The 11,332-nt window shown below is 40.0% G+C and overlaps 1 protein-coding gene across 2 annotated transcripts in view; it reads left to right on the top strand.

The window, feature by feature from the left end:
* Window positions 1-3,889: 3,889 nt before the first annotated feature.
* The window catches only part of LOC146001744 (uncharacterized), a 114,778-nt gene continuing 107,335 nt past the window's right edge, over window positions 3,890-11,332 (top strand). For both annotated transcript variants that reach the window (XM_083139456.1, XM_083139455.1), the window contains exon 1: window positions 3,890-4,073. In XM_083139456.1, coding sequence (XP_082995582.1) covers window positions 4,053-4,073 — 21 coding nt within the window. In that variant the 5' untranslated portion in view covers window positions 3,890-4,052. The remainder of the gene's footprint in view (window positions 4,074-11,332) is intronic.

Below are 11,332 nucleotides of genomic sequence, written 5' to 3'. Positions count from 1 at the left end.
AAACTAATCATTATTTTATCACAACTACGGGCCAACTGCAGTCTTTACATTGGAAATGTCAGGTTTACATTGGTTGACCAATTCAAGTTTGCTTTATGTTGGACCCACGGTTGTTGCCAATGCTAGCCCAGCCATGAAAAAGTTAGTTTTAGAAACTACTTTCTCCTGTTGAGACAACTTTCAAGAGTATGCTGTAAATTATAGTGTCATGTAACAGTGTTTCTTTTCGAATATTTCAGTCACAGTACATAGTGGAATTATAATATTTTGTTAACGAAAGTAGAACCTATTTTAAATTTGTAATCACTCATGAGTCCTTTGCCAGATACCATGAATGAAAGATATTTCTGTGCTGAGAATGGCATATTGTTTGTCTGTTTAGCTGTAACAGAACAAGAACATTCTTACAGGTATTTTTGTGAAGGTGGTTCAAGATCTATATTTCTGTAGACTAAATTCCATGAAAGGTGGAACACTAGGGAAACTCCATAAAGTGGTTTTGCTTCAACTTGAAGGAACCTTGAAAACAATGTTTCCATCATATGAACGAAAAAATGCTTTTTCAAAAATTTTACACAAATAATTTGTATACTACCATTACTCAATTACCAATTACCATTGCCCAATTGTATGTTCTTACATTTCGTCAACCATTTTCAGTAAGGAAAAATAGGGAAGAAACTGTATTTATAAGATGAAAAAGTTCATTAAAATAGGAAATATGATGGTGATTACAAGCTTTATGCCAGATGTGAGACTGTTACATGTACTTACAGATCTAAATAAACAAAGGAAAAATTTGCTTTTTAAAATTTGGGACAGTGTAAAGTTTTGTAAGTTGTGATGATTATACGAAGTGATATTTTATATTAGCATGAATGTGTATTGATACCAACCTTATATTGAACAAAAATTAACTTGTGTAGTAAATGTTTAACATATTGAACCTCTCGTAAATAATCATAAATACCTCAAAACTAATATGTATTCTTAAAGCATGTTCAGAGATTAGATTTATGTAATATACAGGGTGAATCAGATTTCCTATTACAAACTTCTAGAGGTTGTAGAGGGAACTTAGTAGATGAAGTTTTGATAAGCAACCCATGTCCGGAAACATACCATTTTGGTACTACACAGATGACAAGATCACATAATTTCACATCTCTTCATGGTAGGCAACCCACATTGATGGAGGGCGATGTATTCAGTCACCTGATGCCATGTGTGCTGCTTCCAACGTCCTCTGTTTACAATTTGGTGTGCTTCGACCTTCACCTCAGTTGCTATTCAGTCGTTGAGGAAGACAGTACAGTATGGTTTAATACACGTTTGCCAAGAACACCAACATGTTCTTAATTTATGGCGAAGCTGGACGTAATAGTAGAGCTGCACAATGTCTCTATGCAAAGCGTTTTCGGCATCGTGTTACTGCATTACATAACATTTTTGCCCAATTAGAGCAACGGCTGTGAGAAACAGGTAACTTCAAAGTTAACAGGTCCGACTGTGGTGCTTCACGGACATCCCGCACTCTTGACGTTGAAGAGGAGTTCCTTCATCAAACTGTCGAGAACCCGTCGATGAGTACTCGCACCATTGCACGTCACATGAATATGTCTCAGAGGAGCATCTGGCGTATTCTTCATGACCAGAAGCTTCACCCTTAACACCCCCAGAGGGTACAGGCAATGTGTCCAGCAGATTTTTTACCACGTGTCAATTACTGTTTCACAAAATTAACATCATCTCACGCAACTCAACTTACTTCTTGCCCTACCATGTACTGTTGTCTTGGCAATGGAATCAATAAAAGATTGGACAGTTCTACAAATGTTTATAAACCGGAAATGACTTCCGCTTCCGATACCACTATTAATTACACATAATTCCAGAAACTATGGGGGCTATTCACCGAATGTTTACATTTCTGTGCTTCCTTGCCGCGGGTGGGAACTTTACTTCCAGTTTTCAATAGAATAGCATGAAGTACAAAGCTGTAAAGGCAGTGTGTTAAGAAAACGCGACAATCATTGTTTGGCTTGTGGTTAAAACACAAGGTTTGGAACAAATATTTTTTGTCGGGTATCTATACATAGTTTTCAGACAGATCCGATATGGAAAAATCAGTGAATTCAAGCAGTAAAGCGAGAAGATTGGACACAAACACGAGAGAATAGGCTCCATAGTTGACACTATATCACCAGAGTCATTCAAATGAAAATATTTTACGTGTTTCAAAAATCAGAACCGTCTAACGCACATGTGTTGACTATATTTAAAAATTGAAACTGTTTATAATCATCCAGAACTTCAAAAATTATAATTTTATAATTTAATGTAATCAATGTAAACTTTAGTCTATTAGTAAAATAAACTCTTTTCTTGAACGATACTTGCAAAAGTTAATAATAAAATTCCATAACTGTGCATTTCAGTATTGTAACTGTTTTGCTGGATATGCACTCGAATAGCATTAATAAATAAATAATAGTAATATATTTCGAATTTATTTAATTAGTTTAGTATTTATTAGTAATTATTTATTGTATAACATTTATAACAGTTGTAATTATTATTATTTCTACTATTCTACTTTTATTACTGGCCTTTACCCCATACAAAAAATTCTGACGACGCTTTCTCAAAGGCATATGATAAATTTAATCTAAAATTAAAGGGGCTGTGTTCGATTACAAAATGTCGAAAATTATGCATTTCACTGTTGTAAAATTGAAGTATTCAATGTTTATAATTTATGTAAGCTTTATTTCAATCTGCAGAAGTCTTAACACAAAACTATTGGTAGAAGATCAACATTGTCTTGGAGAATACTACTATTTTTTCCATAACAGCGGTGCTTGAAAGGGAACCAGCGAAAAAGAAAGCCCTTGCCATTGGTAACAGCCTTGCTGGGATACAAGAGATCTGACCAATAAGGACGTTTGAAACCCACGTGACTGTCACCGAATTTGTGCTGGAAACAGCAAAAGAAGACGGCCGCGCCATCTATTGGACACCGATGGAACTGGAATTTCCAAGCGCAGCGAGGTTTGAATGTAGGGTAATCTTCTATACCCTAACTATTCTATGGTTGAGGGTTACGTGTACTTTTTTTAGTACTCATTCATCATTTTTCAATCTTTTCCTGTTATTGACATTCTTTTTTTTAGGAATATTGGGCCCTAATGGGGGTAGGGGTATGACCCACACCAACCCCTCCTTGAGCACGCCACTGATTGCTACCTCAAGTGTCGATGTCACCGATCGTCACTGCCGGAACGCATGGGCGTCCGGAAGGGGGGGCAAGGGGGGGGCGTGGCCCCCCTGGAAAATGAAAGTCAACCAAAAATTATGTATTTCACACATAAAATTTCATTTTAGCCACAATAATATGTGTTAATTATTGCATGAACACCATAAATTCAAATTTAAGCAATGTTTTTTTTTTAGGGAACAACACTCTTTTGGGGGAAAATGTGACTTTTTTGCCCCACCCTGGAAACAAAATACCTTCCTTGCCCCTCCCTGGAAAAAATCCTGCGGACGTCCATGCTGGAACGTCTCGGAAATTGTTAGTTAATTTTTTTCCAGAAATGCATAAACAATCACTTGAGGTGAAAATGACCAACTTTGTCGGGAAATTGCATTTTCTCCCGTCCCGAATGTCGGGAGTTAAAAAATTTCCCGTCCGACCACAGGGTCTACACCTTCCCCGAAAAAAATGAAATTTGTTTTTGATCTCCGGTGGAGCTCTTTGCGGTGGAGGACATTTTCGTAAATAGCTGAATCAGGCTAGCAAGAGGGAATGTGTGTACCGTACCGTACCGAGACCAAAAACAAAAGATTTTGTATCGCAAAACAAACGAGGAATATATTTATTTTGGTGCAACTAACTTTAAATGTACGCACAGTTTATCTGCGTGTTAATAAAGTTTTTATTGAATCCAACGGCAATAAATTGAGGAAATTTTGTGGAGACAAAGTAAGTGAAGTTTAATTATTGCACCTATAGAGAGGAAGGACTACAAAGAGAGACTCGAAGAAAAAATATGAAGTGCCAGTCACAAATTGTAAGTAATGTAACAGTTTCATACATCGGAGACACATTTCTTCAATTTTACACAAGAAACTACTTACGGAAATGAGTTTCTCCAAGGTTTACAACGTTCGTCGAGGTATTTTCTTTCATCGTGGAATGTATTTGACTGGGAATCATGTATTTTTCAAGAGAAATATCTCACCGACGCACAATTGCCATTGCTTTAATTTGCTTGCCCTACGACAACCGGATGCTGCGTACGTTTGATGACGTAAGCCCCTGTCAGTGTTTCAAACCCCCCCTTTTTTTTTTACTATGCTTGCCTAACGTTGAAGGTTGAAACACTGCATACCCACAATTGGTAAATGTTTACTATCCTTCGGACACCTATAACTTCCGAGTTTCGTCAATTTTTGACATTTGTACTTACCTATCTGCTACGCGGATCACTTTTTAACGTGTATTCACGTTTTTTTTTATCAATTTTGTTTTTAAAAAAAGTGTTTTTGTAACTGAAGAACGTACGTTTCCGCAAATGGTTTGTGGGGCTATGTGTCAATGGTTCGTGTGGCTATGCGAGAATGGTGTGTGGGGCTACGCATATTTTTTCGAAACCAATTTTTAACTATTGTAACCTATTGTGACCCTACCTAACCTAACCTTACCGGAAATGAATGGTTCGTGGGCTATGCGTCAATGGTTGAATTTCCGGTATGAAACATTCCCACATCAGACAAAACACCTTCCAGATGTTAGACAATACTACAGGAACTTATTATGGTAAGTAGTTTCTTCTGTAGAAATGAAGAAATCTGTCCGAAGGATATTAAACTATTACCGTTGCGTCATCTTAACACATGGAACATTGTACTCTTGTGCAGAAAGCAAATGGCGGCAGCAGAAACAGCATGTCGGACAGAGATTTTCGCAGAAAACAACATGTTTTCACATTAAAATGGATCAAAACTAGACTCGTGAACTTCCACAACACTACAGAAAATGATTTCCGTAAGTACTTTCTCCTGTAAATTTGAAGAAATCCGTTTCCCTTTTACTATAATGTTACCGAAAATTGTAATATTTCATGGCGCTATCCGTGAATGGTTTTTGGGGTACTAATCTGATATTCCCCGGACAGATTTCTTCAATTTTACAGAAGAAACTACTTACGGTAATAAGTTCCTGTAGCATTGTCTAACATCTGGAAGGTGTTTTGTGTGATGTAACGGATTTCTTCAAATTTAAAAGTTTGTGGCTCATTTGGGGGCACGTGATTCTGGCCAATTTCTAACATGCCTTTAACAGGGACTGCATTAGCGGGTGGGGTGCGGTAGGTCAATTACCCCAGGGGCAGAGCACGGAATCGGTGGGAAATTTTGACACAAATATTTCAAACAAATAATTTTTTAGTTTAAATTTCCCACCGATTCCGGGACGAAAAATGTGAATACACCTTAAAGAATGTTCCGTGAAGCAGATAGGTAAGTACAAATGTCAAAAATTGACAAAACGAAGAAGTTATAGGTGTCCGGGGAATATCAGATTTCTACCGTTTTTGGGGATATCCATCCCAGAATCGGTGGGAAATTTGAGCTAAAAAATTATTTTTGTTTAAAATTTCCCACCGATTCCAGGCTCCGCCCCTGCAGTAATTGACCTACCGCCCCCAACTGCTAATGTGGCGCCGCCTCTGCTCCGCTCCGGCTCCCCGGCTTTTTCTATAGTCCCCCTGTTAAAGGCATGTTAGAAATTGGCTGGAGTCACCTGCCCCCAAATGAACCCCAAACTTTTAAATTTGAAGAAATCCGTTTCCAGGATACGGAAAACTTACCTGAATTTTACCACGCATCCACGACACATCATATTAGGCATATACCCACAGCCCACTCCTTCTAACGAGTAGCTTACATTCACTGTCACATTTTCGACATTCCTTTCCTTTCTTCACTATCCAGTGTTCAATTAAATTAAAAAAAAATCCACTGGATCTTCCACACCCGGTACAAACTTCACCACGCATCCACGACACATCATGCTTCTAAATTTCGTTGGAAACGCAGATGGTTCGAAATACTGGATACCCAATGAACATGAACAAGACACAATCACGACGCGTGATGATGTATGAAGGTGTATGCACCAAAGGCTATTCTCCGTTGGAGAATTAATTTTCAACAAAGAACATGAATTTCCGCTATGAAACATTCCCAAATCACACAAAACACCTTCCCAATGTTAGACAGTGCTACAGGAGCTTATTACGGTAAGTAGTTTCTTCTGTAAACATGAAGAAATCTGTCCGCACAATAGTAAACTAGTACCCCGCAATACACAATTGGTAAGTACGAACCATGCGAAACACAAAATATGTGATTTTAATGTGTCTCCAATCTACAAAACTGGTACCGTAAGGAATATTAATATATATTACAGAATACAGTAATGATAATAATTTAATATTGTGAAAAATAAAACAGAGGTCTTCTGTATGTTGGATGATATTTGCTAGTTGCATCGTTATTTTTGTCCGCTTTATGCACAGATATGATAATTGGGACCAGGCCTACAGTTTAAAGAAGGAACCACCATGTTCCTCTACCGAGTATCGAACCCGGTATCCTGAACATTTGTAGATCACAATCTGTTGGTTCGAAGTCGCAGAAATAATTAATTCTGAGTAAATTTGGCATCAAAGTAGTGAATTAAAGAACTTATAAATTTCCGTTACTTTGGAGTGTTTTGGACTTAAACGAAAAAGGATGGGAAGAAATACCATGACATTCAAACCAAACCTGCGTAATTTACTGAACCATGATTTTTTAATGGGGAATGCCATTCAGACTTTACAAGATTTCTATTTGCATATACAACCTTGGTGACAATGAAGTTCGACCAGAAAGGAATACGTGATTAAATGGACAGAGGCATAGGCGGTGGAATGGGTGACCCGCAGAAGTGACGCATGTGTGTAAGAGGAGGGGTGTGAGCAGGCAAGAATCGTGATCCCAGAATGTTGCACCCAAGGTCACGTAAAGAACGAAAACAGGGAACTATACGCGTGACATTGAACTTCGACCAGGCACCAGACCCACACGGAAAATTCCAGATAGTGGCGCATTCGACGGAAGCATGACGTCACGGACACGATAAGGGAGTCTGCCGTATATAAGCGCATGCTGTGCACCGAGGAACTGCAGTGCATCATCACCATGGCCAGGGGCAAACCTATTGACAACACCGTGAGGAGAAGAGTGGTGGAGTTGCAACGGGATGGACTCAGTGAACGGGAAATAGGTCGCCAACTGAACTTACCCAAGTCAACCGTCCACTGCATCATCAAACACCACCAAAATACGGGTACTACAGAGCCAGGTAAGGCCCCGGTCGAAAACGCCAGCTGAGTTCGTGACCTACGGATATTTAGGCCCTATATCCAGACCAACAATCATGTTTCGGCGTCTCATCTTTCAACACGACAATGCCAGGCCTCATACAGCGCGACTGACAAGAGAATGGTTGACTCGCCATCACGTGCGAACTCTGCCATGGCCGCCATCGAGTCCCGACCTCTCGCCCATTGAGAATGTGTGGCGTGTTCTTAAGTGACGTGTGCAACAGAGGGGACCCACGAATGTGGCTGCTCTTATCGCCTGCCTGCAGGAGGAATGGCACCGCATCGATGTGGAATACCTTGAACGACTCGTCCGCAGCATGCCCCGACGCACTGCCACAGTTATTTGCCAACAGGGCGGCGTCACACCATGGTAAACAGGATCCCCTCTAACAGTGGTCGAACTTCAATGTCACGTGTAGATGGACGAAAATGTTTTATTTTGTGTGTACACCATACATTGCTGCGTTGCAGTGGAAATTTATGTTTTCCTTTGTTCCATGTAGCCTGCTGAATAAAATATGTTCAGCATATGCATGTGTTCTCCTTCTTTCACAACACACTCCTATATTTGTGACTGGTCGAACTTCATTGTCACTAAGGTTGTATATGAAAAAAAAAAAAAAAAATGGGCCCAAATTCAGTGTGTTTAATTTCGATTTCATTGTTGTACACAGGTCTTCCAGAAAAAGTTATTTATGTTGAAAAAAAAAAAAACTTTCACAAGCATGCGCTTGTTTCCTAAACCTAAAATAGCGATAGAAAACATCGAAAATGACTGTCAGTACCAATCCTAACCTAACCATGTAAAATTATAGCTGCTGTTGTGAAATGTCATTTTGGATGCTCTATTCACTTGCGCGACGGCTGTTCTGCTTCACAGTAAAGTAACGCGCTAAGGTTTCAGATGTACTTTACTTCACAATAACGCATTTCCGTAAGCTAAAACCAACTGAAAATGTTCATAAACAACAATATCTTCATGAACCATGCTAGATATTTAACTTTCTCTAGGGGGTACAGAGTGTCAAGGGTACTGCGACAGTAAGTATCGTAGACTAGTGGGAATGAATGTAGAAGTAAATTGGAACCTTAGTACAGTAGAATAGGTAAGACAAGAAACTCCTCGCAGCCTCACGCGCAAGCCATACGTAGGGGAAGGATGCACAGAAGCAGGGTTGGCAGTGCATATGGGTCAAATGTCTACGCAGAACGAGAACTCAAGAAAACTAAGCAAGAAAATCTGGGTGGTATGGCGGTATACATACAACGGAATGACCGTGTTCTGCTAAGATGGAATCAGTTTTGAACATCTTCAAACAGGGTTTGTTAATTTTCACCAATGAATACAATTCTGGTTTGAACATGTGTGCGTCAAAGGGGGTGTTGTTTTGAACGAGCCACTGAATCATAATGTCTTTTTGGGAGGAGGAAGAAGGCACAGGATTTATTTGTATGTTATGGCATGAGGCATTGTCAACAACAACCACACTGTTTCGTGTCAAATTAGGGATCAACTTCTCCCCGGACCCTGTGGCTGAGTGGTTAGCACATCGTGCTGCGACGCCAAGGGTCCCAGGTTCGAATCCCGCTCGGTCATGGTTGTTTTTTATTAAATGTCCATTCATAAATTTCATCACTCATTCCCATCTTCGCAAATTAGCCAAGAGGCACAAAACGTGAAGTAAAATAAAATATATCAAATAAAAAAAAAATATATCAAAATTTTGGGCATTCATATCATGGTGGTAATCGCCAAAAGATTTTCCAGATTTGAACATTAACCGCCAGCATGTACAACAATTACACGTTGCCCTTTAGACACCGGTGCTTTGACGGCAGCCGCGGTTCCATCCACCCAAGCTTCTTTCTTTGTTGTTGAGCTGTGAAAAAAAGTCCGTCAACGTAAACAATGGGTCGTCCTTGTCGACGAAAGATTTTTATGGCTTTGAGGTACGATGAACGTAAACTTCTTATTTCGTCCTTTTCTATAAGCAATTGTCTATTATTTTCTCCTTTTTCCCACTTAAACTCTAGGTCACGTATTATCTCGCGCACACACCAGATACTGCCTTGGAACTCTATTCTTTCTTTCAAAACCCTTCGGATACCTTCCCCGTCCGTAAGGTGAAATTCGTGCACAACATGCCTAACAACACACTTATCGAACTCGTCTATATGTCTTTTGATTTTTCGGCGAGGTCGTGTTTTATGGAGCGTATGAAAGTGTTTCTTCAACGTAGTGCATGCTTTACTTTCTATTAGTACAATTCTTCTCACACTGCTGAATGAAACACCACATGCGCGAGTCACCCTGCTTTGCAACTGGTTTTCGGACATACGAACTCCCACCTCGTCTTTCATAAATGCATTGACATTATATACAATTACTCGCCCTTGGCTGTGGATTACTTTCTGTCCACCGAGTTTACTTGCTTTCTGTGAACTGCAAGCTTCCATGCTAGCACGTACACTGCACACAAAACGAACACACACTTTAAATGAAGACAGGCAAGTCGATCACGTTATTTCTCGGTGCTCACACAACATTTATGACGTTTGGCAACCCTGCCTGTGTGCACAATAAGGGAAGTTCGCGCATGCGCTTGCCACGTTTCCGACCTAGCACATTGGTGGGAGAGTTTCTTGTCTCACCTCTTGTACTGTAGAATGCATTTATGGACTTTATTTTAATGCTAAGAGAACCAAACCTGACCTCCCTAACCTAACTCCACAGGATCTGTTGACAGACATAAATCGAAATCAAACCATGTAAATATTGCATTCCTAGCATCAAGAAATTCCAATAAGAAAAAAGGAACTTGAGCTTGTTCGATTTTTATTCATGTCTGATAACATACTTTGGAGTTTTAGTGATTAATTACCGGTACTGCATGTTTGCTTTAGAATAGTTTTTCTTTCTATTCTATACAATTTGTTTACTTTTCAGAACTGCGTACAGTGGTAATTACTTTGAGGACTCTTCAAGTGTACTTTCAAAATTATTTGCACTATTCTGTGATAATTTCTCTTTTTAATGCCTTGGCAATGGGAAGCACGGATACTTGTGTAATAAAGTCTTTACATGCTTTTTATGTGTAAATTATACTTTTCGGAAATCTAAAGTGTGGCAATTTCTTTCAACGAAGTTGAAATCATTTCAACAGTTCTGCGATACTTAACCCCTGAATTGTTAGAGATTCGGAACCCTTACCAAAAATAGATGACAAGGAGATAATAAGACATATTAAAATAACCAGTCAAAGCCACTTATGGCAACAGTTTTGCCCAACTTTCATTTGCTGCATATTTTTTTGTTTTTTTACACACAAGCCTATACTACAACCAGGGTTTCGGAGTGGAGTGCGGAGCGTACTAAAGGAGCGCTCCGGAGCGACTTCGAAGCGTCATTTCTACTCCGCTCCTCGCTCCGGAGCGGAGCGTGGTACGACAGCACTCTGATCCGGAGCGGAGTGGTTCGATTTACTTGAGAGACACGCTCCGCTCTGGAGCGGAGTGGTTCGACTTTTTGAGTAGCACGCTCCGATCCGGAGCGGAGCGTGATATAACAGCAATCTGCTCCCGAGCGGAGTGGTTCAGCTTTTTGAGATGTACGCTCCGATCCGGAGCGGAGCGTGATACAACAGCACTCCACTCCAGAGCGGAGTGGTTCGAATTTCTGGAACACAAGCTCCGATCCGGAGCGGAGCGTGATACATCAGTACTCCGCTCCGGAGCAGAGTGGAGCAGATTTTTTAGACGCACGCTCCAATCCGGAGCAGAGCGTGAAACAACAGCACGCTCCGATCCGGTTAAGAGTTTTTTTTACAGGAATGCTGTAATGCAACTATAAATAATGGAATGTGCGCATTAAAACCGACTTCCGTGATGGAGTGGTT

This window comes from Lepisma saccharinum, chromosome 17 (assembly GCF_977018435.1).
Source record: "Lepisma saccharinum chromosome 17, izLepSacc3.1, whole genome shotgun sequence".
Taxonomy (NCBI): Eukaryota; Metazoa; Arthropoda; class Insecta; order Zygentoma; family Lepismatidae; genus Lepisma; species Lepisma saccharinum.
The sequence above is the reverse complement of the archived record's forward strand: the minus strand, read 5'-3'. Positions and strand labels throughout refer to the sequence as shown.